Genomic DNA, 27,121 nt, shown 5'->3' on the forward strand with positions numbered 1-27,121 from the left:
ACTTTAGTACTTAAAGGGGGAGGGGGGAAGGGTTTTTTTATATATATTGTTTTTGTTTCTTTTCTCTTTTATTCATTGAGGAGAGTTAGTTATTAATTTTTATGTGGATGGAGACCTTGCTGCACAGATTAAAATCGCCACAAACTAGATGGCTAATTTAAAATTTAATAACCCAATCAAATATAAGAGGGTGTTAACTTAAAATTGATAGTGCATTTTTGCAAGAAACTCATTTAACTGTAATTGAACATCAAAAGTTAAAAAGAGACTGGGTGGGTCAAGTTTTTTATTCTTCTTTTAATTCTAAAGCTAGGGGGGTGGCAATTTTAGTTCATAAATATTTATTTTTGAATCAGTTATATGAGTCATTCATTAATTGTAAAATTTATTGTGAGTCTTGGACTTTGGTGAATATTTATGCACCAAATGTGGACGATGAGATGTTTTTTCAGGATGTTTTACTTAATTTATCAAATTCTTATGATCATATTATGATAGGGGGTGACTTTCATTGTTGTTTGGATCCTTTAGTTGATAAATCTGGTAAGGTGATGCCCAGAACTAAGATGGCTAAAAAAATTATTATTCTTGATCAAAAAATTCAATTTAATTGATATATGGAGGAAATTAATCACGAAAGAGAGAGATTATTCATTTTATTCCGCTCAGTTTGATACTTATTCCAGAATTGATTTTTATTCGTTTGACAGTTAAACTTAAAAAGCAATATTTAGCTTAACTTTGAGAAAGGTATAAATATTTTGGAAAAAGGGTTGCAGAAGAGTCCATTAGACAAAGAGAAAAAAATTAGATTCTATGAAACTGAAATATAATATATTACAAACTTATAGAGTTGAACGTTTGTTGCAAAGATCTAAACAAAAATATTATGAGTTAGGGGAAATGGCACATAAAGTTTTGGCATGGCAATTGAAGTCTGAAAAAATATCGAGTACAATTAAAACGGTTAGAAAAAAATTCAAAAATTTCTGATATATAGCAATCAGAAATAATTTTTACAAAGGAACTTAATTTTGGCTTTCCTCATTGTAGCCTCAAATCTTTTACTGAGTTTGGTGGGTTCACAAGTCCTGCATCAAATGTATGGTCATTTACACAAAAACTCAGCAACTCACTCCGTGTTCTTTATGTAGTAAAGATACTATTTACAGATTCAGGCGACCTGGGAGTCTGGAGATCCTGGTAGAGCGCCTTAGCACCTGGGAGCCTTGGGCTCCTTGAGTTCCTGGTCCACCTGTGATGGAAGGGTAGTGGACTGGGTCTCTGGCTCGACAATAGATGGGGGTTCACTCTCCTCCTGAACTGGGTCCCCTGAGGCCCTGAGTGGGGGTGAGGAGAAAGAGCTCGGTAGCTCGTGGGGCACCTGAGGCAACAGATCCCTGGTTCCAGCGGGTGCCAGGTCCCTAATGGAGACGGTGTCCTCCCTGCCATCTTGGTACTCCAAGTAGGCATACATGAGATTAACGTAGAGCAGTTTCACCCTTTCCACGAGGGGGTCGGTCTTGCTTCTCCTCACATACTTCTTGAGAAGGACCAGATCAGGACAAGTGAACCAGGCTGGGAGTGTAGTCCTTAATGTCGACCTTCTGTCGAATGTAAACATGAGCTCATGAGGAGTAGCATTGGTCGCAGTGCAGAGTAGATTGAATGGATCACAATGTGGAGGACATCCTGCCAGCGTAAGTCTAGAAGGCCTCTTGGCTTCAGGGCAAGTTTGATAGCCTTCCAGATTGTGGCACTGTCTTTTTCAACCTTCCCTTTCCCCCGGGGTTTGTAACTGGTAGTCCTGCTGGATGCAATGCACCTCACCAGCAGGTACCGACGCAGTTTGTCGCTCATGAAGGGTGAGCCCCGGTCGCTATGAATATAGCCGAGATACCCAAATAGGGTGAAAATGGAGTCTCGGGCCTTCATAACAGATGAGGCGTATGTGTCTGGGCACGGGATGGTGAACGGGAAGCAGGAGTACTATTTGATGACCAAGAAAAAGTAGAAGTTCCCGTTTGTGGAGGAGAGAAGTCCCTTAAAACTGACACTGAGCTGTTCGAAGGGCTTGGATGATTTAATCAGGTGTGCTTTCATGGGGCGATAAAAGTGCGGCTTGCACTCAGCACAGACCTGGCATGACCTGGTCATTTCCCTGACGTCTTCTATTGAGTAGGGCAGATTGTAGGACTTGACAAAATGAGTCATGCGAGTGAACCCTGAATGGCAGAGCTCATTGTGTATGGCCCGCAGTTGACAGGTTTGCGTGGAGGCACAGCATCCCCTGGACAAGGCATCTGGAGGGTTGTTAAGTGCGCCTGGCTGGTAGGTGATGTCAAAACTGTAGATGGAGAGTTCAATCCTCCACCTATCAATTTTGTCATTCTTGATTTTTCCCCTCTTGGCATTGCTGAACATGAATGCGACAGAGCGCTGGTCCATGAGGAGTGTAAATCTTCTATAGTGCCTCCAGTGTCTTATAGGTTCTTCAATGGCCTGAGCCTCCTTTTCCACAGACGAGTTTTGGAGCTCGTGGCCTTGAAGAGTGCGTGAGAAAAAGGCAACTGGCCTTCCCGCCTGGTTGAGGGTAGTGGCCAGGGCTACGTCTGAAGCATCACATTCCACTTGGAAAGATACATTCTTGTCCACCACATGCATGGGCGGCTTTCGCAATGTAACTATGGAGGTAATGAAAAACCATCTGGGGTTCAGCCGAAAGGGGGAAAGTGGTGGCCTTTAAGAGGGGACGAACCTTGGTCAGCATATTGAGAAAAACCTCAGGCATCTCCTCAAAGCCTTTGTGGTCCCGGGAAGGGGAAGCTCTAACAGGGGGCGCATCCTATCAGGGTCAAGGCCAATGACGCCATTCGCCACCATGTAGCCAAAGATAGCCAATCGTGTAGCCCTGAAAACACACTTGACAGCATGTGCTGTCTCCGACTTCCCACATCCCACAACTGGAGCACTTAACTACCCCAACTGACTCCATTTCCTCCTTTCTTACTATAAATATGTTGTTTCAAAGATACCTTTCCACACAAGGAGCTCCTTCTCAGCTCCTTCTCGCTGAAGTCCCTCGAGCCAAAGTCCCAAGTCCCCACTCCTTCACTGGGCCACTCACTCACTGCGCCGCTCCTCGCTGGCCGCTCCCTCCCTTTCTTCTCCTTTTATTAGCCCTTACCAATTAACTCCTCTCACACAACACCAGACGCTGACTCACTGCCTCCTCTGACTCCCGAGTCCGACCTTCCTAAGACCGAGCCCCGGTAAGTCCAGCTATTTATGGCGTCTCCTGGCTCCTCCTCCTCCTCTCACACGACACCAGACGCTGACTCACTTATCTTCAAAGGTTTTTTAATAAGAAACCAGGCACCATTGTGTAAACAGTTTAGAACATAGGGAAATGGTCTGCCTTAGATCTTTACTCACCATGATAATGCTAGTTTTTCTCCTTTGCAGTTATTTTTGCCCATTTTAAATCGTTCAGAGTAAATACCATTTAATTCAATATTCATGGATCTTTTGTGTGGAAAATTTTGGTCAATCTTACTTCATTTACCAAAAACTTTAAGCTTAGCAAATTAGACTGTTTCTCAGGGTGTTCTGTCACCGTCCGCATCTAACAGTAATCAAATGAGGCTCCAGTTCATTTGTTCACTGGTTTATTTAAGCAGATGCAAGGAAGTTCAAGTTTTGTGTCATAAATAGCACGATCTAGTGACAAAGTTTGTTATGTGGCAGTCCAGCTGGACATCTCGTACATAGTCCAACAAATGGATGGTATAGTTAGCATAGTGGTTAGTGCACTGCTATGACAGCAGCAGTGACTTGGGTTTGAATCCAGTGCTGTCTGTAAGGAGTTTATACTTTGTCCTCATGTTGATGCGAGTTTCCTCCAAGTGCTCTGGTTTCCTCCCACCCTTCAAAAAAATGTACCAGGGTTATAGGTCTATTGGGTGTAATTAGGCATCATGGCTTGTGGGCTGGAAGGGCCCATTACTGTGCTGTATTTCTAAAATAAAAAAAATCAAATTTAAATTAAGACACAGTACAGAGGTGCAGAGTTCCAGAGATAGATGGTACAGAACAAAAGCGACATGAGTTTACTTTTGTGACGTTCATTCAGGAGTCTGATAACAGCAAGAGAAAATCTCTCTTGAATCTGGTGGTACGTGATCTCATGCTTTTGAATCATCTTCCCAACAGGAGGGGGGTGAAGAGTGTGGCCAGATGAGATGGATTTTTTGTTTTAATATGTTGGTTGCTTTTCCAAGGCGATGGGCAGTACAGATGGATTTGCAGAGAGTATATATGATGGCCTGAGCTGCATTCACAACCCTCTGGAGCTTCTCGTGGTCTTGGGTGGACCATTTCCCATACCACACAGTGATGGATCCTGACAGGATGCTTTCAATGGTGCATCTGTGGAAGTTGTTAAGAGATGCAAGTGATATGATAAATTGCCAGAAGTGGAGTTGGTGCACTTTCTTGGCTATTGACAAGGATGGACCAGGACAGGTCACTGGAGATGTTTACTGTTAGCATTTTAAACCTGTCTTTTGTCTCCACCTTTGATGTAAACCAGGGAGTCCCTCTTCCAGAAGTCTGTAACCAGCTTGTACCTCAACTCATGCAGTGATTATTGTAATTACAAGTGAATTTTATCATTCATTTCTAAAGGTATACGATCGGATGGAGCATTTTGTTGACTAATATTCAAAGATTTTGTTATTAGTTTTTAAACAATCCAAAAAGGGATCCCTTCCCATGGTCAATATTCAATCCTAACAAAGTATTCCATTGATTCTGGCAATCAAAGGTCATTTATAGTCAACAGGCTGGCTATTGGTTCCTCTTGTGACTATTTGCTTTCACAGACCTATTGCACCTCATTGCATTTAGGAAGCAAGCCTGTGTTGTCTTTAGTCTTTAAATGAACTTTCCAGTTGTCATTCCATGGCTGCCCATTTACAGCAAGCTGCTAATTAAGTCTTTGCTATACATCTCCATCTTGATAGGATATTATTTTTGCAGAACATCAGTGGGCTGATTATTCTTATTTATGTTCCAAATCCAATAGCCTAATTAGGAATCTAGGCCTATTTAATAAGACATGAGATTTGTTCTTTGCTTGCATCTGTCAGTAAACCACAGATAGATGAAGGCAGTTGCTTTCTGTGCGTTTGTTTGCCTAGACTTTTCAACTAACTGGTGGAGGTAGACTTGTTCTAAAATTAAATATGAAATAGTGTAATCCACATAAATCGATTGGCTTGTGTTTGGAAGCATGTCAAATGTTTATATAGTCATATACTATTCAGGAGAAAGACATTTATAGAAAGTCGAACAGACAGTGATGCAACTGTTTCAATTATGCAAGAGTTGGGTTTTGGTAAAATGCACAGTATTTCCTCTGGCAAGCGTGATTTACAGCTGCTTCTTCCTGTAATGTAAGACTGTCATTCTCCACTGACAAATTGCTTTCACTTTCTTGTCAAATTAAATAATTTATATCTCTCTCTTGCATATTTTTAATGCCAACAACAAAACAGAATTATAATTCTATCCTCTCTGGAGATTCGTCCATAATCTTTTAAGCTTTCTTACATTTCTTAATCACTCCAAATGTTAGGATGTAATAAAGAAATGTAAACAATTTGTTGTGTAAAAATAATGTACAGACGTTGAAATTGGGATTCCATCGATGCCCTCTTACAGCAACAAAGAAGATGTTTCTGATTGTGAATGCATTTCTCCAGGAAACTCTAAAAATATTTTGTGCAGATGACATCAAGTTATTATTTCCCAGATTGTTATTCAACATAGCATGTTGTAAGCATTGAATGTGTGCTGTATGACATTGGTTGGTCAAATCATATCTTGACATAAAGTGAATATGGTGAACATCTGGTGGTCACCCGTTGTAAGTTTGTGATATGATTTATAAAATGCATTTTGGTACATTATTCAAAAGCTGATGTGCAGAAACCTTGCAAAAAAAAAAAAATCCTGTCTGCTTCACACTGCAGAGAAGGCAACTTCTTGTGTTTTACTCGATACAAGAACATTGGTGTAATCAGTAAGGGGGAAGGAATTAAGGAAAAATTTCAGTCATGCATAAGTATTCTCTGAGGTTTATTGGTTGAGGAACATGGGAACAGGGCAAGTCATTTTAGTCTCTGGGTCTGACTCGATTTTCTTTGACATAAAGTGAATATGGTGAACTAATTAGTGGCCTGGTCTTGCTTCACAAATCTTATATCTTTAGTTAATAAAGTGTATTGATTTCTGATTAGAACTATATGGTTGACTTGTCACCAACTGCTATTTGAAGAGAAGAGTTAAAACTCACAATATTGACACCTAGAAATATTGTTTTATCTTTACTCCTGAAAACCTTGGCTCTATTTTATGCCCCTTGCGCCTCGACTCACACAACCAAACTGCAGAAATAGCTTCTTAATGTAAAAAAAAATTGACTGAATCAAGAAATAAAGATATTATTCTGAAATCTCATCTTTTAACCTGCTTGAAGTTTGATATTCAAATAAATTTGCATGGAACCCCTCCAATATCAGGGAACGGTCTCTGGTACATGGCTCAAGCTGACCCAACATTTGACTCAGCCTGTACTATAGCCCAGTTTATATACATGAGGTTCAAACAGGTTGCAGTTATGTAGAGATTACAAAGAGTTGGTGTGAATAGCAGGCCCTCAATGCAAACTAAAAGTGCAGTAAGGAATTGGAAGACAAATAAACGTGGAATACATTACTTGCAATAACCATGTTCTGCTATTGGGCTTTAGCACTGAGAATGCTAAAACCTTTTCCTTATTTGGTTCACATTCTATTAAAGCTGTGTTAGAGCTTATTTACATGGCCTGTCAATTATTTCTATTTTTTTCTATCATCACTGAACTTAAAAAGCAAGCTTGGAGATTGACACCACGGTGGAGTATTGTGTGCAGTTCTTGTTGTCCATTTATGGGGGCCATGTCATTAAGCTGGAAAGGGTGCAGAAAGAATTGCTGAAACTGGAGGGCTTGAGTTATGAGAGACAGGACAGGCTGGGACTTCAGCATCAATGTCTGAGGGCTGACCTCACAGAGGTTTATAAGATCTAGGGCAGTATGGTTAGCATAGCGGTTAGTGCAATGCTATTTCAATGCCAGCGACCTGTGTTCGAATCCGTCGCTCTCTGTAAAGAGTTTATATGTTCTCCCTGTGTCTTTGTGAGTTTCCTCCGGGTGCTCCATAAAATGTAACAGGGTTGTAGGTAATTGTTAAACAGACTAGGACTTTTTTTTATTTGATAGAGGAATGCGCAATTGTGAGGGGTAGAGAGTAAATGCCAGCTGGCTTTTTCCAGCGAGGTTGTGAGACAAGAACTAGAGGGCATAGGTTAAGGGTGAAATGTGAATTATTTAAAGGGAATATTAAGGAGAACTTCTTCAAGCAGAGCGGCGAGAGTGTTGATTGAACTGCCAGCTGTAGTGGTAAATTCGGGCTCATTTTTGACATTTAATAATGTTTACACAAGCACATGGATATGAGGGGTATGGAGATTATGGTCTGGGTGCAGTTCATTAGCACAGCAGAATCATAGTTCAACATAGTCTAGATGGGCCAAAGTGCCTGTTTCTGTGCTATCATGTTCAATAGTCGTACTCTTTTTCCCGGGAAGGAGAGTTTTGAATTAGAGGGCATAGTTTAAGGTGAGAAGGCAAAAAGACCTGAGGGGGATCTTTTTGTACAGAGAGAGGTAGATAGATAGATAGGACAAGGTGCCAGGGGAATTAGGAGAGGTGGGTTCAAAAGATATTTGGGCAAATGCAGTATACGGATAGGAAAGGGTTAAAAGAATATGGGCCAAACACAGGGGAAAAGGACAAGTTAGGGTAGACAACTTGGCCTTCATGGGCCGTTCAGACTGAAGGGCTTGTTTCCATGCTGCACAATTCTGACTCTAACTTGAGGACCACAATTAATTCTTCAATCATAATCCAGATGATACTGGACCATACCTGGTGGCTTGTGACATAGCTTTTTTGTATCCATTTATTTATGAATTGAGACTGACATTTATTGCACTTCCTAACCACATTAATGAACAGATTTATTTCCAATTCTGCCTCACCGTGGATCTGAATATTTTAAAGTTTGGGAATTTCTGGTCTGAATTAGAATTTGGAGCACAAACTGACCACATCCACAAATTAGTTTTGAAAATGATTGCTCATTAATAGTATTTGTTTAATATATTATGTGGAAGCTACAGGTTTCTGCTAATATTACAATGGGGAACAGCAGTAGAACTCATTCAAGTATGATGGTTACTCAGTTGATGTACATAGTGTCTAGAATCATGTGAAATATTCCAAAATGTCACGGTTTTGATTTGCTTGTGATAAAAATCAGCAGGAAAACTCTGCTCAAAACTGTCATGATTTTCTTCTGACAGGTGAAAGAGGAATGTCGCCTTCTCAATGCTCCACCCATTCCTCCACGGGGGGCTAAAGGTGCTCTGACACCAAGCCCACCGCTTCCGCCTCGTTTTGCAAAAGCACAGCTCCAGCAAGCCCACTCACCAAGCCCTAACCTGTCTTATTATTCTTCTGGTCTTCATGAGATGTAAGTGGCTTTCAACTCGGTTAGTTAATAGCAGATATTTAAAAAGAATGAATGCCATTTTTGTGGGATTCTGTGTGTCTGTATTTTTTAAAAGAAATATGTGATTTAATCCATCATCTGTCAGGAATGAATTCTCCTTTCTCTTTCTTCCCTCCCTGCCCCACCACTTTACATTTCCGACCATCAGTAACTCTTCTTTGACTCATCCCACTTTCTCCAAGTCTAAAGGGTAGCTATCGGTCCCTGCATGGGATCCAGCTATGCCCACCAACTGCTGAAGTTACCTTGACTACACCTTTCCACACCCTATCACTTGTCAGGATTCTATTCCTTTCACCCAATTCCTCCATCTCCCTTGCAACTATTCCCAAGACCAGGTCTTCCATGCAAGATCGTTCAAGATGTTCTCCTTCTTCTAAAAAACATAGCTTCTTCTCCTCTACTATCAACTCAGCTGTCACTCGCATATCTTCTATTTCCTGCACATTTTCCCTCCATCCCCAGATGCAATAAGGCCAGGATTCCCTTTGACTTTACCACCCCACCAGCCTCCACATGCAGTTTCTGTCACTGATGTGATCCCAGCAACCAGACACATCTTTCCCTTTCCACCTTCTACAGGGACTGTCCCTTTATGACTCCCTCATCCACTCATCTCTTCCCACTGATCGACCCCTTGGTACCTACCCTTTTGACCACAGGAAATGCTACACCTGCCCACACCTCTTTCCTCACCACCATTTGGGGTCCCAAATAACCCTTGCAAGAGAAGCAACACTTCATGTGTATATGTAGGGGTCATCAACTATACCCGGTGCTCCTGTTGTGGCCTCCTTTACATCAATTCCCCACCCCATTTCCGTGCCGACATCGTCTTATGCACTGCCAAACTGAAACCACCCCAAAATTGGAGGAAAACCACCTCATTTTCAGTCTAGACACCCTCTGATCTCCAGTTTTCATTAGGCTCCCCCCTCCCCATCCCTTTGTTTCCTTTCCTCAGCTCCCACCCACCCCTTGTCCCTCTCTCTTTCTCTTTCCCTTTCCCTTTCCCTCTGTCTTATTTTATCCGGCTGTGCATTGACAGAACTACACCCCTTCCCAATAAATTCTCAGCTTTTCTTCCCTGCTTGGTATTCACTACAATCACAGCATCTGCAGACTTCCTTGTTTCATCTCCAATTGATCAGTTATTAAAAAATCTTGTATTTACTGTCTGCCAAGTGCACTTCCTGTTGTCCATTTTTGGTACTGCTATCCTGTCAACAATAAAAAAAATAAGATTTAGTAGTTACATTTCACTGTTTAAACAGTTAATTTTCACTGCAGAGGATAAAACAGAGCTGAATGCCACATGTTAAAAACCTCCAATTGGAAGAATGGGGCTCAGCACTTGCGATTATTTATTTTCAGTGCCAGAAAGGTTGACAATCAGCAGTTTAAAAAGTTGTTAAAAGGTAACTTAAACTTTCATAGACTTTCTGTGATGAGTTTCACTGTTTTTAATATGAAAGTACAGTGACTTCGTACCATTCAATAAATTTAGCCAGCAAAATAAAATTTTCTTTTGACTTGTCCGGGGTATTCTGGGTATTAGCATTCATCAACCCCTTACCTGAAGTTCCTGCACTATTTGTGCATGAATAAGATGTGGATTGTTTGCTCTGTTATTACTTTGACATGAAAATTTAGGAAATATCTCTTTCACCTTATCTCGGGTGTGCTTAAGTGTATCACATATTAACATTTCTTTTGAACAGCTAATCACTGCCACTCATGTTCAAAGAAAGTAATATCTCAGCAGTAAATTAACCTTTCAGATGGTAAAAACAAGAAACTATTTCCAGCTTATCTTTCACTATCAGCAGATTTGGAAATAATATCTTAATTTTAACCTCGTAAAATGGAGGTTAGTGAATAATAATTCTGTTCTTAGAAAAATTCAGCACTTCCATTGTTTGTTCATGAAGTGGTGAACATAGGCTCAATTTTAACATTAAGAAGAATTTGGACAGTTACATGGATGGGAGAGGTATGGAGGACTGTGGACTGGGTGCAGGTCAGTGGGACGAAGCAAAAACAAAAGTTTGGTAAGGACTCGAAGATCTGAAGGGGCCTGTTTCTGTGCTGTAATGTTCCATGGTTCTATAGGCTGAATTATCTCTGACACTGAACGCCAATTTATGTTTTTGGGGATCCTCCTAATCGCTATAAATCGATGAAAAGGGAGAACCCAAAACGTTAGAAACAGAAAGTTTCCTTCAACCATATAATTTAAATGCCTGTAGTATTTTAAAGGGCCAAGTGTAATTAAAGTGGAATTTGATTAAAAGCAGTTAGTGTATGTTGAGCAGTTGGATTCAGGGCACTAGGACATCTGGATTTTTTCATCTAGAAGAGCTGTTGGTTTAAAGATAGCTGAGGAAGTTGGATTTACCTGAGATGATGAAACAGCAAAGACTATTTAGCATGAGCTTGAATTCAACAAACAGGATCCCAAAACCCAGCAGCTATAGAAATTCACCAAGACAAATGGTTGCTTAAACAAAAGTCATTTTGAATTTTCTTTAAACATAAAAACAGGATCAAACTTTAACTTATTACTATTAACTTAACCCCCTTCTAATTCGAAGTGCATGTGTATGTAATGTGTGTAAGTTCAGAAAAGTTCTTTAATTCACAGTCCAATCTCACTTCTTACTCCTCCAAGTTCATTGGTATCAGGCAATTCTTATATTATGCACAGAATTTAACATTTATGAATTTTCACCCAATGGTTACCGCTCAGGAAGGTTCTTGTTGGTTTCAGAGAGGGGTTTGTTGCTTGTTGGACACACACAACTGATTCCCTCCGACTAGCCACTTAAGTGTCTCGCCGAAGAAACTTGCCCCATCAGGGTTTTCCAAATGATAATCTCTTCTTCTGCAGGTCACCACAAAGCTCCTTTTGTTTTCAGGTGAAAGATTTCAGCCAGTCATTTCCTCTTGTATGGACCACAAGGGTTTTCAACAGGCTGAACTCAGAACTTGCAACCTGTCTTCAAAATGGGGTTTCAACAAGCTGCCAGGCTGCCATACTGCAGAAACCAGTTCTCTCTTTCTCTCTCTTTCTCTCTCTCTCGCTCTCTCTTTCTCTTAGAGAAAGACTGTTTGGTCTCCCCTCTCTCTCTCTCTGCTTGCAAAATGACGACCTTCTTGGAATAGCAAATTTTTGAGACCGTTCATCCGTTGCTTTCAAAACAATAATCCATTACTCCACAGCATATCCAATTAACACCTACTTGTGAAGTCTTTATAGGCTTTCTTCAAAGTTTTTGCAAAGGCACTTGGAGCCTGGACTGTTTGGCTTGAGCAGAGCTCTGGCGTTTTAAATGAGATCTGTTTTGTGAAGTGTTTGTGTTTGTTTGTGACCTATACTACCTCCACAATTTATCTCCTTCAAAAACATATCTATATACAATATAAAATATGATAAATCCATCATAGTATGCTTGTAAGTAAAGGATGTTACTTTTCCTAATAAGAGGTTCATTGCATCAATACAGATGTGTCATTTATTTGCTCATTTGACATTGATACTATGATTTCAGCATAGACATCTGCATGATTGATCATGTTTAACAAATTTTTCAAGGAGGTTTCGAAGAAGGTTGACGAAGGGAAGGCTGTGGATGTTGTAATGGATAAATATTGGGAGGAATTTGGTAAGATTAGTAGATTACATACATACACACATTTTAAAACAGATCTTATTTCAAGAACATTGCAACAACAATACTATGCATATTTCAAAGTAGGTGCTAATTGAAATGATGTCATGAAATGAATAGACCATTGTTTGGAGGAGACAAACTGGCTGTTTAAAAGTACCTACAGTGTGCTCACAGAAAGGTCAAGACAACAGCTTGACCAAGAGAGGAGAACTGTGGTTTGCTGAAGAAGGTGGGGGTTTTTCAAGTGAGAGTCACATGGGCTTTCTGGCAGTTGAAGAGAGAGAGAGAGAGAGAAGGCAAGTTCAACAAGCTTGTTGTGACACTGAAAGAGACTGAACAGTCACGGCTGAAACAAACTAGGAAAAGCTAGTTGGAAACAGAAAGTTCCAGAGCAGTGGATGGTTGGAAGTGCTATCTGTCTGATGTTTCTCTTGGAATAAGGGGAAAAGAAAGGAACTCTGTGATAGCCTGAAAGAAAGAGGTTATCATCTGGAGAACCCTGATGGGGCAAGTTTCATCAGCGAGACATTGAGGTGACTAATGGTGGTACCTCAGTTGTGGAAATCCTGGGACAACAAATCTCTCTCTGCAAACCCTACAAGAACCTTCCTGAGCAGTAAACATTACCCTTTCGAGCACCAAAGTCTGGTGAACTTTATACATGTTAAATTCTGTGCACAGTATAAGAATTGCCTGCATCCAGAGAATTTGGAAAAAGGAGAAGTGAGATTGAACAGTGAACCAAAGAACTTTTCTTAAATTTACACACATCATACACATGTACTTAGAATTAGGAGGAGGTTAATTTGGGTTAGTTAAGTATAGAGATAAGTTAAAGTTTTCTGTTTTCATGTTTAAAGATAATTAAAAACAACTTTTGTTTAAGTAAATACTTGTCTTGCTGAATGTCTATTGCTGCTGGATTTTGGGGTCCTTTGGGCACGTAACAATGTTGTCTATATGGCCTTTGACAAGGTCCCATGTAAGAAGTTAGTTAGGAAGGTTCAATTATTAAGTATTAATGTTGAAGTAGTGAAATGAACTTAGCAGTGGTTTGATGGGAGATGCCAGAGAGTAGAGGTGCAAAATTGTTTGTCAAATTGGAGGCTTGTGACTACTGGAATGCCCCAGGGATTGGTACTGTGTCCATTGTTGTTTGTCATATATATTAAGGATCTGGATGATAGTGTGGTAAATTGGATTAGTAAGTATACAGATGATACTAAAATTGGTGGCATTGTGGACAGCGAGCAAGGTTTTCAAAGCTTGCAGTGGGACATAGACTGGTTAGTAGAGTGGGCTGAAAATTGGCAGATGGAGTTTATGACTGTTAAGTGTGAGATGCTACATTTTGGATGGACTAATCAGCAAAGGTCATACTCGTTAAATGGTGGACAATTGAGGAGTTCAGTAGAACAAAGGGATTTAGGAATTCTGGTACATAATTCACTGAGAGTGGAGTCACATGTAGATAGAGTGGTGAAGAAAGCTTTTGGTATGTTGGCCTTCATAAACAAAGTATTGAGTACAGGAGTTGGGATGCCATGTTAAAGTTGTATAAGGCATTGGTGAGGCCATAGTTGGAATATTGTGTGCAGTTTTGGTCGCCGAATTATAGGAAGGATATCAACAAAATGGAGAGTGCAGAGGAGATTTACAGAATGTTGCCTGGGTTTCAGGGTTTGAATGATAGGGAAAGGTTAAACAGGCTGAGAGTTAACTCCCTGGAGCATATAAGATTGAGGGGTGATTTGATAGAGGTATTTAAAATTATGAGAGGGACAGATAGAATAAATGTGGATAGGATTTTCCCATTGAGAGTGGGGGAGATTCAAGCAAGAGGACATGGATTGAGATTGAAGGAGGAAAAGTATTGGGGAAACATGAGGGGAATTTCATCACTCAGAGGGTGGTGGGAGTGTGGAATGAGCTTCTAGCTGAAGTGGTAGATGTGGTATATGGGCGAGAGGAATATTAAAGGTTATGGGTTGGGAGCAGGTCATTGGGACTAGGTGGGAAACAGTGTTTGGCATGGACTTGAAGGGCTGAACTGGCCTGTTTCTGTGCTGTTATGGTTATATAACAAGTTAAAGAAATTCCAACAACTCAAGCCCTCTTATTTGTGCTGCTTTAAATGTCTGAAAGAATTAATTATTGGAATGTTTCTGTGGAATCCTATCCTGTTTGTGTTCCATTATATGTACATGATGCATTTACAATATAAAGGGTCTTAGTAGCAAATAAGAACAAGTCTCTTACAGAGAATTTTTTTTACTGTACTAAGTTACAGTCACTTAGCACATTGCAAAGTGCATTCAGGTCAGATGATGCTAATATAAATGGCCAATTTAATGACAAATGGGCTCTCCTTAACATTACAAATTCAATTTTAAAAAGCTTCAGACTTGTCTATTCTGCAGTTGTGCTTCCTGTTATGTACATTAATTATTTCTTATGAGTGCTTTAATATGACAGATACTTTCTCCGGTTGCCTATGGACCTTTCGAATCTGGCAATTACTGTCATTGTTTTCACTGTGGGATATTTACCACCTGATCCTAATAAATGGAATATATTTTTCAACAAAAAAGACAACTGTTAACATAATACAGAATTTTATGGTTAACAAGTCTAAAAGAGATAGTAGTCAACTATAATGTATCTGTGACAAAGCAACAGACAGACAACATGTAAAGTCAAAAATCTCATGAATATATGCTAAAGATTTGTTGAGATTGCACAGTGAAATGTGGGAAAAGCACAGTTTGCAAACGATTCCAGAATGTACTGGTTACTGCTTTAAAAATAATATTCTTACAAAAATACAAACTTGAGAGCTAAAGATTTGAATAAAGCCGATTAACTATGTGGTTAAAACTAGTCAATAGAGTTAATATTGCAATCAAATTCCCTATTGCTTATTGATTTATGATTTCAAAATTGAGCTGGAATTTTTTTGACAAATAATGCATTAATGACCCTGCCATAATTACCAGCAACGTGATGAGAAAGGGTTGATATCTTGTGTACAACACTTCATAATACCAGGGATGGCCAAACTGTGGGGCATGAGCCACATGCAGCTCTTTTGCATGTAACGTGTGGCTTGCAGAAATATGTTGGCTGAGACAGGAATTATACATGCCAGTGCTCACAAGGGGTGTGGCTTGCGATGGACTATATTTGATATGTACATCGTATATAAGGCATGTAAAAGTTGACCCCCTCCCCCCATATTTTTGGCCTTAGCCGCCTGCCCATCTGAGCTCCCGATGCCACGACCGCCATCACTTGCTCAGGCCCCGGCCGCATGCCATCTGGAGTTCCCAATGCCCTGATCACTGTCTCTTGCCTAAGACCAGGTTGCCTGCCTGCCATTGCTCCCGTCACCCCAGCGGCCCACCCACTGAAGTGCTCAATACCCCGACCAGGGACTCTTGCCTAGGTCCAAGCTGCCTGCCCACCCGAGTTCCTGACATTTCTAATAGCACAGTACCATGATCAAAAGTAGTATGCATGTAACAGTCAAACCCCTAAATTTTATCCTAAAATTGGTCCACAATATTAGTCCATTACATGAATATGTGCACTTTTTGATTATTGAAACTAACACAAATTAGCAGTTTACAAACTGGATACATAAATAAATATTATTACATACATGTATTTCTTAATATTTTTTATTAATTTTTGTAACAAAATGTGTGCATGTAAGAGTAAAAACATGTATCTAACATTTTTTCATGTCTAGTAGCTCCCAAACATCTGAAGTTTATCATATGTGGTTCTTGCATTAAGCAAGTTTGGCCATCCTTTCCATGTACAATACTTCATGTTAACATTCATTTGATTGTCATAACGTTGTTGTACAGTACCTAGCCTTTGAACTTGCTATGGAGAGTTGTCTTAAAATCAAATATGTTGATAACTTTTTTTAAAGAACATGATATTTCTGATTACCTTTTAATATTGGCTGCTTCCTCCACTCTAGAAGGCAAACAAATTAGAAAGGTGATCAAAAAAACTGCACATACTAAAAATTGGAAATAAAAATAGCCTAGAAACATTTGGTTAATTGACACAGGTTTTCTGTCCACTTACTTCAGTGCATGAATCATTTTCAGAGATTTTAAAAATGAGTTCAATTTTTCTTTTCTCTTTTCTCAAGCTAATATTAATTTCCCTCCTCTCTTTGTCTCTATTTTCACATTGAATACACCCTTACTGATTCATTCTGATTATTTTGCAAACTTTAGTTTTTTATCAGCTATCCATATTTTTCACAAGGTCCCTGATGCCTTCTTTCTTTCTCATGACCACCTTGGAAGTATATACATTCTTGGCAAGAAAAAGTCTAAAATATCAAAGCACATTCATAAGATGTCCTCCATCAGCACTTTTGAGTTGTTACTGCATTTTCAAAATAACAAATTTTGACACATTAGGGTATTCATTTAGTGCACAATCAGATGGACATAAAAAGTAGAATGCCACATTTTATGTTAATTTAAGTAATGCCTTCTTGAGAGTCATTACATAAAACTGGGATTGATCTAGAATTCATGAACTTTTATCAAAATCTGTGGCACCATCTGTCATTCATTGTGCTCATGCTTATTTTTCTTTGTACATAAGAAAGAGGAGCAGGAGTAGGCCATCCGCCCCATCGAGCCTGCTCCGCCATTCAATAAGATCATGGCTGATCTGATCACTGTGATTCATGATCTATTTCAATGTTGGAATGAATGTTGTTTTGTAAGATGAATATGCATATTCACAAGCCATGTCTCCAGTATATCCTTCATTTATTTCCTTGTGCTTTCAGTTCTGGAACCCGCAGTGGCAGCTGCTCACCATCCCCAGATTCGTATTCCTTGTACTGTTATCCATGCACATGGGGCGACTGCAAGGCTACAGATTCTTCTAATCGTCCATTGTCAGGGAATAATTCATCAAATATCCAGAATGTGCAGAGTTCCTGGTCCGATCCGTGGGGATATTCAGACAGCATTCAAAGTGTTATCAGTGGGAGATCCACACCAAAATTATCTGGAGATACCGCCTTCAGAAGTTACTATAGTTGTCCTCGATTGAAGCCACCGAGTTCTCAGAAACGTTTTGCTCCTTTCGGGGCATTGAATCCATTTGCAAACTCTCCCTACTCATCTAGTTTATCAACAACTGAGTGGTTAGAATCTTCTGACCATTACAAGTCTCCATCTGCTACATCAGAGCACTTTGATTCAATTGACCTTACCATCAGCCGACGCACTTCTCCTGATTCAGCCTCTGGAGATGCAAGGTATAATCAGGAGTATAGACACTGTGTACAGGATTCATTGTACAACCAGGCTGAGAGCATATCTTGTCCTGTCCCACCACCTCGACCGCCAAAGGTTTGTGATTCAGACATCATCATCCGAAGTACAGCTTCTCTTTCTCCCACAGTTGTGAGAGGGGCTGAGGATGGTGTCACAAGGGTCTATCTCACACAAGGTGTTATAGAAGTGCCTCCAGGATCATCTCGGAATAATGCAGAGATTGCTGTCTCCCTTCCTTCATCTAATACATCAAGTATGCCCAGATTAAATGGTAGTGACTTGTACTGGCACCCACCATCCGACTTATCTACTCTTTCTATGGAGGAGGTCTCCAAATGCTTAAGATTCATCGGCCTCTCAGAGGATGTGGTGACATTCTTTGTTCGTGAACGCATTGATGGAAATATTTTTGTTCAGCTGACTGAGGAGATTCTCTCTGATGATTTTAAACTCACAAAACTACAAGTGAAAAAGATCATGCAGTTTATCAAAGGCTGGAGACCTAAGATTTAACCTAATTCCTTATTGTGTGTTTAGGTTTAACTCTTTAACTTGTAGAAGAGCATTCTGATAACTTGAAAGACTTTGAACAGCACTTCCTGAAGTTTAATGAGATCCAAAATATTTGATGGTGGTTTATGTAGTATAGAGTGAAGTACATGTTATCAAATAGTATATATTACTGCTGACAGTATAGTTTACTATGCTTTCCCTTCAAATTGTCAAAAGTACTAACTGCCAAATGTAGCAAATACAAATAGGAGTTAAAGAGTTAAATTATTGTTGATCTGCAGTTAATGCTGCTTTGTTGGAGCTAGAGTAGTCTTCAGGTTATGGAAGCTTCGGCCTCTGTCCATTCAAACTGTCTGTTTTCACAAAGTGCTTCAACAGTGGAATGCTGAAACACAAGGCCTTTTCAGGTGGCCTCAACACCCCCTTGTAAAGCCGTAGAATCTCCCCCCTTGCGGCTGAAGACATACTCACCTGAATGTGCCAAGAGTGCCTCCAAGGTGCCGATGCCAACCCTCCTTCGGGAGGGACAATCGGCAGAGCGCCAGGCTCCGCAATGCACCTGAATGTGCTGCTGCTGTAACTGGCTGCTTAGGGATGGGCTGATGACGTTGCAGTGACATTGTCAGCCTGACACACAGTAGCACATATTTTAAAACACCTATGATATGATTGTCAGACCTCATGGAGGAGATCAGAGTTTCAAAAGCATTAATGGCCTTACCGAGGATTTGGCATATCTCAGACTGAATACTGAGAAACATGATATGCATTTGCCTTGCCTGCTCCGGGTCTGCCATATTCCAGTGCCCTTCTGCTTCAGCACGCTTCAATTGAGATCATGATGGTGGGCGGAGCTACGGCTCCAGTCGGCCATCTTCCATGGGCTCCAGAGGGCATTCCAAGGTGCCTCTGGTTGAAAAGGTCCTTTCTGGTGGACCAGGTAACGCTGCAAGCAGCCTTTTAGGGCTGCCACCTGAAAGGTGAGTTAGCAGTTTAAAATCCGCTCCTGCTGCCGGCCTCAAGGCAGAGGGTCCACCTGAAAGGGCCTACAATTTAAATTCCATTTATATGTAATCAGTTAACTGCTACTGTTTGTGTTACTAAGGATGAATTAGATCAAAGGTGGATAAATACCTTCTAACATATACAGAATGTACTAATAAAACTGTGGGATTCTATTAAAGAAAGATTTTGTGTTACCTAGAAATTTTTTCTGCATTTGTGGATGCCAGAATCCCTCCCTAACCAAACAAAAATAGAAAGCCCAGGAAAATAATTATAGTTGGTAAAGTAGGTCTTGTGCAGCATGTTATTATTGAAAGCTAGAAGGTTTTTTAAAAAAAAGCACATATCTATGAGGAAAAATGCAGTTGCCCTTTACTGTAGTGCACACACCTATAATTTAGTATATTGTTTAAGTCAGTAATTTTGTCTAAAAATGTATCTTATTAATTACTACTGTCTTAAGTCTCTTATTTGTAGAAGACAACTCTTAATTATATCTTTGAATGGCTTTGATTTTTTTTCCAACTAATTTTTGGGGAAATTTCTGTATATTTAAGGACAAGCAAATTTTCTCATTGTAGATGTTCATGTTGAAATTTTTAACAATGAAGGTGAATAATAATTGTACAGTCATTTGTGCACAATTTAATCTGTACACATAATACATGACAAAAAGGATGCATAATTTTGCTGTTTTAGTGTCTGGATCTTTCTATTTGCACAGATTTGTTTTACTTGTAGAAATACTTGTATCTGTGATTTGTTTCTCTGAATCAGGGTGAATAGCTTATACCCTTCTATGTTTTTTCATGGTCTTGCTGGGGAAGTATTGGCTTAGTTTGAGGGGGTAATTTGGACGGCGATACTTTTGACACAAATCCCATGTTTTGTTGCTCTAAAAATCAGTTTATAAAGGAAGCTGGCAGTAATTGGGTAAGCCCAGAACACAGGCATGGGGATTGTGGTCCAAATTAACCCAATGACTTGCAATCTGTATATTGGACACCCGTGGTGCGCTGTTAGACAGAATCAGACACACACAAGGTAAAGACTGAACAACAGGCTTTAATCCACAAAAACCCTCCAGAGCCAGGCTGGCTGTAGCTGCAGCAACTCAGTGTGAGGCCGGCACAGGCTTATAATCCTGGAGGATGATTGACACCCGACCGGGTAGGGCTTGATCCATTCAGGCCGACTGATTGACAGCTGGCCAGGTGTTGTCCTGTCCCCTTACACACCTGGAAGTACAGAGGTTTCCCCCTGCAGTAGGCTGGTGGTATACCACCACAACACCTACTATTTATTCATTATGTTAATTTCAGCAATCAAACAGTGAAACTTGATTGCTTTAGTTCATGAGCAGAGGGTCTAATTTTGCACTGTTGAAAACCAATCTTGCATTTAAATGAGCAACAGATCCGATACTATTTATTGTTATGTAATAAGACAGAAATGTATTATGTAAGGCAAAGATTCACCAATGGCATTAGTATTACCTGGTCCCAGTTGTAGAGAAAGAGAAGCAAAAGAGAATCCCCCAGAGTCACTGAGTGTCTGTGGATTCTCCTCTAGTGCTCCTGCAGTCACACAACACTCCAGTTTAGTTCAAACCATCTCCAACCCAAACCCAGACCCACACCTGACGCAATGAGGAAATCTTCAGCTCCAATACCCTAATTCTCTTGAGACAGTCTCCAGCAGCCCGCAGCCCAATTAGGTTCCTGCCCACATGTCGTCATTAGCATGCTGCCTGTCTGCATCCTTCAGTCACAAAGCCCTTTGCTGGTCACCGTCTTTAGGGTCATCTCTGCTTCTCCTCAACAGGGGAGGGGGATGTTCTCCCCATTGCTGGTGCCCTGCGCCAGTCATCTGATTCCAGGAGTTTGCATCCCCTTGAGGCCGCTGCTGAACACAGGTGGCACTATCTTGGCCCCAGACCGCACTGTTGGCTCCATCAATAGGCCGTTTAAATCCTGTACGAAGCCACTGGCAATAGGACTGGGCAGCAGGGCCCTGTGGGGGAGTGCTGTGTCTCTGCTTTTCCTGGGTCTGCACAAGCAGCATTGACACCTTGTTTTTTAAAATGGTAAAGTGAACCCTTAAACTTCACAGATGTATCCCAGAAATGGGTGTGAACACCATTCATTCCCTTCTGAGTCTGGATAATTTTGCAAAGTTGACAGAATTATTTGCTCAGACATTTGCCCTGAATTCTTTCAAGGCAGTAGGTTATGTGGACACAGGTGGCAGCAGAATAGCGGGTGTTGTGCTTTGTATTACCTTGCTTAAACAATAGGGGAAATCTCTCAGATCACCCAGAGGCTTAAATTCATTGTATTGATTTCCTTGTCAGCCAAAAAAACCTGATAACTTGGAAGTTCTCTGAAGCTATATTAAGGGCTAAAAAGATAACGACATATGTGTGGTGGGAGAGGAATACTGTACCAATTGTAAATTCATGAATGCACTGGTTAAATATGTGAAGCTTAAGGGTTTACTTTAGATGATGACAGACAATGTCATGGAGAACAGGATTGCTGTTGTCCAGTGCATTGGAGAGCAAGAGACCTTCTCCATGTTAAGATTTTGGAAGAAGGCGAATGCTCAATGTTAAGCCAGAGCATTGCCACATAAAATTAAATAGAAATATTCACATAGTCAGTACTAACAAATGCCATCTCCAACCAATTGCACTACCAAACTCCTTGTAGGCTCAACTAATAATTTGCCCTCCGATTAATACTAGCAAACTGGACAGGGACCGAACATTCAAAAGCAGCATCACATCTGCTGTCTCCAAGTTTACATCCAACAGTTTAATGTGTACATATGCTACCAGCTATCCAATCCTGGTAAATAAATCATTCAACTTTTGCATGAACACACTTCCATCTCTTTTGCAGGAGGAAACAATGAGCTTTGTGGCAGAGAATGTCACAAAGAATTATAGTAGCTGGATTATTGGAGATGATTTCTTTGCTGGTAATCTTCAATCCTACTACGCACAAATGCTATCTTTTGATTTACAAGATGCAGATGGTGTAAGCATCGAACTCTAATTTTTCTGTTTCCATTCTCTCATTACAGCCTTAACATTATGCTTTTCTTATTTCAGCTTACCAAGAATGTAACCCAGCCTGGTAAAAGTAAAAAAAAAATTGGAAAAAGAATAAGGATGAAGACACACACCAACCAATTGATACTCAAAACTAACAACTCAGATATTTCACATGCTAAGATGAGCTTAGATGCAGGACCAAGACACAGTGAATTACTGGGTACAAGTGGCTTCCAAACTGTAATGCCTATTGGCTTATGCTTCGGCATGTATTGCAGCATGTGGAGAACCCACTCGGATCATTGCCATAATGGCTGTGGACTAGCGGTCAAAGGAGTGCAGCAATTTTCTCCAAAACGTCAACAGGGTCATTGAAGCAGAACCCCATGGGTGCTGTTCAACCAAGGACAAATATGCTGCCCTCAGCATTTGTGATCCAGGTACTGTTACTCACACTGTTGTGTCTACCTACCCTTGATTATTGCTGCTCAATGAGGGGTGCAAACCAAAATTGGATCGTTTAAGCTCAGATCAGCTCGAGATCTTTTTGCAAGCACCCCAGCAATCTCCTCCACTGAAAGTGCTCTGCTGGTCACCATGCTACCCCACCTCACCTGCAATTTTCTGTTGGTAAAGGCAAATAGAACCTGGGGACTCAGGAAATGTACAAGAGTGGTTGTAAGACATATGATATTTAAAGGGCTTTGATTCACAAATTAATGTTAATTTAGTTTTACTTTGATCAAGAAGAACCTGTGGAATCAGTGGTAGGATGACAGTAAGATGCTAAAAACAGATAACGTTTCAAGTTGAAGGCCCGCTGTTTCTCTTTCTACAGATGCTGCCTGGCCTGCTGCATTTACAGTATTTTCTATTTTTTTAATTCCAGCCAGAAATCAGCAGTTATGTAGCTTCCCCTCATCCTCCATAACTGTGGTCTATACAGCTGGTGGCTTCATACTGTAAGGTAAAACATCATGAGATGGGAATGTGTAGGGAGTTACCCTGTACAAGGGTGTAACAAGAAGGGGAGGTGTCCTTGTACTCCTGTTAGGTAAAACATCATGAGATGGGAATGTACGGGGCAGTAACAAGATGTGAATGCATCCTTGTACTTACAAGATAAGAGAGACATTGATGGATTGAGAGGCAGGAAGCTAGCAGGGAAAGGATAGCAACAGTTTTAGTCATTGGACAAGTAATGATATGATGATGTTCTAAGCACATATCCAAGGGTATAAAAAAATCACCATTTTGCTGATAACGGCAGAATGCATTCTCCGACTAACCTGGTTGGTCGCAAGTGTTACAATCCGGTAATAAAGAACAAAGAACCCTGATTTCGACTCAGCCTGGTGTTTGTCTCACTCATTCATGAACAAAGCAGACCTAACAATACTCGCAGGGCTGTGTAACATGAACCAGATCATCACAAAGCTTGAGATTCACACTGCTGGGTCTCTCTCCAGAGTTCAGGCAGTGAAATTATTGAATTTACTCATGGTCTAACTGGGTCATGGGTGTACCATGGTATAAACCATGATCATGGTGTTCTCTAAACATACAATCATATTCACTCCTGTTACAGTATATGTGGTATTCTTCATGTAATGTACGGATGTACGAGCAATCACAATATCCTGTGGTATTGGCACGCGTGCTTGAAGTTCTGGAGAAGCCACGTTCTGCTCTTAGAAAAGATGTCCTAACCTTAATGACAAAAGTATTACAGTACCTGGAAGATGTTGTAAATATTTCAAACTTCAGCTAGGAAGGAGACATATCTTCAAAGTTGACAGCCAACTTAGTTATAAGAAGGATGTACAAATTGTTTCAAGCTCTGCACTTGTAAATATAATTGGGCCACAAGGTAGGTTTTATCGAGAATTCCTACACTGAACTGTGGACAACTTGTGAAGGTAGAATAGTTTCCAACAACCCCTTGATTGAAGATTTCCTTCACCTTCCTCTCTTCCAACAAGTTAAACTAATCTGCTTCCTCTCCCTTCTCTATCATACTGAACATTTAAAGCAATGTATCTCATGGTAACAAGCAGGTTTATTTGCCCTTGGTGTCTGTTTGCCCACCGTGATTTTTTGGAATAGTGGAGAAAAGGCAGTTGGGAAGGTAGTCCCTGCACTTTAGGATGTTCGGGAGAGGCTGGAATTTGTGCTTGAGGTAAGCCCAATCTTGCTTGATAAAGGCTACACAGATTTTGCAATGGATATAATACAAAAGGTGTTTGACTGTTTTATGGGAGGTAGAAGTCAATGAGTTGCTTAAAAGTAATTCTAACAGTAAGATAAAGTGGGAAGAGAACCAAAATGTGATTTAAGTACTCCATGTATAACCCCACTAATTTAAAGCCTTAAAATATAATTAGTTTTTGGATTTTCAGTTTTGATAATCAAGAATGTAGTCAATGGAATTTTTTAAAACTTGAAAACATTTTCAGGAGAATTATCAGGGAAATGATGCCCAACAATTAAAAAGCACAACAGGTTTTTCTGAATACAAGAAATTCCAAAAATTAACTTTAATAGGAAAGAGCATCTTCAGCTACTGTAGTTTGTAATAGGTTAGCTAAGCTATAAAAAGGTAAATAAAATTACTTTATTTTTTAAAACGAATGTGGTGGAAAACCTTTTATTATAACCATATAAATGAAGGCCAGCATTGGGATTTTTCTGATATGGGTCAACATTTCTTGTGGAAAGAAAAAAGGCATCAACCCCATCTGACACAATTTAAATGTTACATTCAGTACCATTTTGAATTACCGTGCATGTTTTAGTTGAGGGAATTGGCATTTATTTGGAAAGATATCTTGTTCATGCATTGGTCTGGAAAATGTCCACAGGCGAATTTAACATTGCTGAATCAGAACAATCTCATACAGGTTCCAGGAATCTTGACTCTGGTATTTTTTACCTTTTCTTCTTAGTGTTGACCACACCTATTGTAAAACAGGGGTTTATAATTAGATCTTGGATTTGGAGTGATTGATTAGGTCATTGGCAGGGTATTGGATCCACTTCTTGAAATAAAGAATAGTTAGGAAATGCAAACATTTGCAGCTTTCCTGATCTGTGTAAATCTAGCAAATGCATACTTAAATTAACTATTTGTATTTTAAATTCAAACAGTATAAATTTGCTTGCCAAACTGGAATATTTCTGGGCTGGTAAGTTAATGATCATCTATTAAGACTTTCACATTGGTTCACCAACCTGAGATGTGGATTCTAAATATGACTATGCCATAGGTTACGAAGGGGCAAAACTATTGTTTTTTAAAAAAAATATATGGTTAAAACATTGCATTGGAATGGCTTTGTTGCTACCTTAAAAGTAGACAAATATGACACAAACTGACTAGACTCCACAATTAACTGTGGGGAAAAAATGTTCAAAAACGAAGAGCAAAATTGAACAGCAATATACAATATATAGATGTGACACCGAGTAAATCATAATTGAAGACACTAATAATCATAACTGACTGAAATATCCAGGATTTAGTGTGATTAGACTGCATGTTATTTAATATTAAAAATATCAAATTGTTCAGATGAAACTATATCACGTAGAAGCGAAGCCTGATTGCAACTGTTTAAAAGTGGTCACATTCATCAATTATGTACATTTTTATTGCTTTAATTTTGTTATGTAAATAAAAGTAGACATTTCTTTTTAGAGATGGAATTTCTTGCTTTTGTCCTTGGCGTAGTCCAGCAGCATCTGGCAAGGTTTGAACTCAGCACCGTAAACATTTTCATATTTCAACAGCTTGTCAACCAGAGTGCTTGCTCCATAATAATCTAAAAATTTGAAAGGACCTAAAGAAAATGAAAGTCCATAAAAATTAATTCCATTCTGCATAATATCAGGGCTGGTAAGTGACTTTATCCTATTACTGTTTAACAAAATAATTGATAATTTATTGAATGGTGTAATACAAAACGCTTTTGTCTACAAGAACAATTTGAAATTCTTACAACTTTCGTAACCCTTGCTATATCATTCTCATCTTGTATACCCCAGATTTCCTTTGACCCATCACAGTTAGTGCCGGCGACTCAAGTTTGAATTTGGCGCTACCTGTAAGGTATTTGTATGTCCTCCTCGTGACCTGTGTGTGTTTTCCCTGGGTACTCTGGTATCCTTTCACCCTCCAAAGAGTACAGGTTAGTAGGATAATTGGATGCTAAAGGTTTCAATGGACAGAATAGCCTTCTACTATGTTGCAAATAAAATTTCTAAATAAGTTTGTACAAGGGTTTAGCTCTGAATAAAGCCAATATTTATTTTGATTGAATTAGATATTTTCACAGCTCAAGAGCAAGGAGTTGGATGAGAGAGATGCTTGACTTCTCTAACATCTCTCCCTCCCAATGACATTACCTAACTTCTCCTCTTCCAAAATGTTTTTCTCACTGTGCTCCTGAGAGAAGGGTAGTGCCTCAACTTAATTCCTGGAGTTAGGCAGGGCAGCTCAATGTGTTGAGAGGAGGATCCCCATGGAAATAAATCAGGATAAAATCAATTTTACTGGTAACTCTAGTAGTACGGGTGTGGAATTTGTTGTACTTAATTGCCAGTCCTTTTATTTGACTTTTTTTTTCATAATAATAATGCACATAATTTATTAAAAGTTACAGTCCCAACAGCATTTGCCAGCAATATTTTAAACTAAAATTTAGATTTTCTCCAACTATGAAATCTCCGAGCAAATTTGCTGCATCTGAACCAAAATGCATAAGGTGATTCTAAATATACACTCATAATAAAAATAGAGTATTTGATGAGCACTTGAAAACCTAATTCTCCACAAAAGTCAGATTTAACTACAGCAGCAAACATTCATTTCTT

General features: G+C 39.7%; 2 protein-coding genes across 2 annotated transcripts in view; one reads left to right on the forward strand and one right to left on the reverse strand.

The window, feature by feature from the left end:
- Positions 1-23,582, forward strand: part of gareml (GRB2 associated, regulator of MAPK1-like) — a 183,292-nt gene extending 159,710 nt beyond the window's left edge. The window contains exons 5-7 of the mRNA XM_069886562.1: positions 8,470-8,639; positions 17,178-19,166; positions 22,307-23,582. Of these exons, the coding sequence (XP_069742663.1) occupies positions 8,470-8,639; positions 17,178-18,186 (1,179 nt within the window). The 3' untranslated portion in view covers positions 18,187-19,166; positions 22,307-23,582. The remainder of the gene's footprint in view (positions 1-8,469; positions 8,640-17,177; positions 19,167-22,306) is intronic.
- Positions 23,583-24,882: 1,300 nt separating this feature from the next.
- LOC138736675 (trifunctional enzyme subunit alpha, mitochondrial-like) overlaps positions 24,883-27,121 on the reverse strand; it is an 85,158-nt gene continuing 82,919 nt past the window's right edge. The window contains exon 21 of the mRNA XM_069886563.1: positions 24,883-26,088. Coding sequence (XP_069742664.1) covers positions 25,943-26,088 — 146 coding nt within the window. The 3' untranslated portion in view covers positions 24,883-25,942. The remainder of the gene's footprint in view (positions 26,089-27,121) is intronic.

Source organism: Narcine bancroftii, chromosome 6, assembly GCF_036971445.1.
Source record: "Narcine bancroftii isolate sNarBan1 chromosome 6, sNarBan1.hap1, whole genome shotgun sequence".
NCBI classification, from domain to species: domain Eukaryota; kingdom Metazoa; phylum Chordata; class Chondrichthyes; order Torpediniformes; family Narcinidae; genus Narcine; species Narcine bancroftii.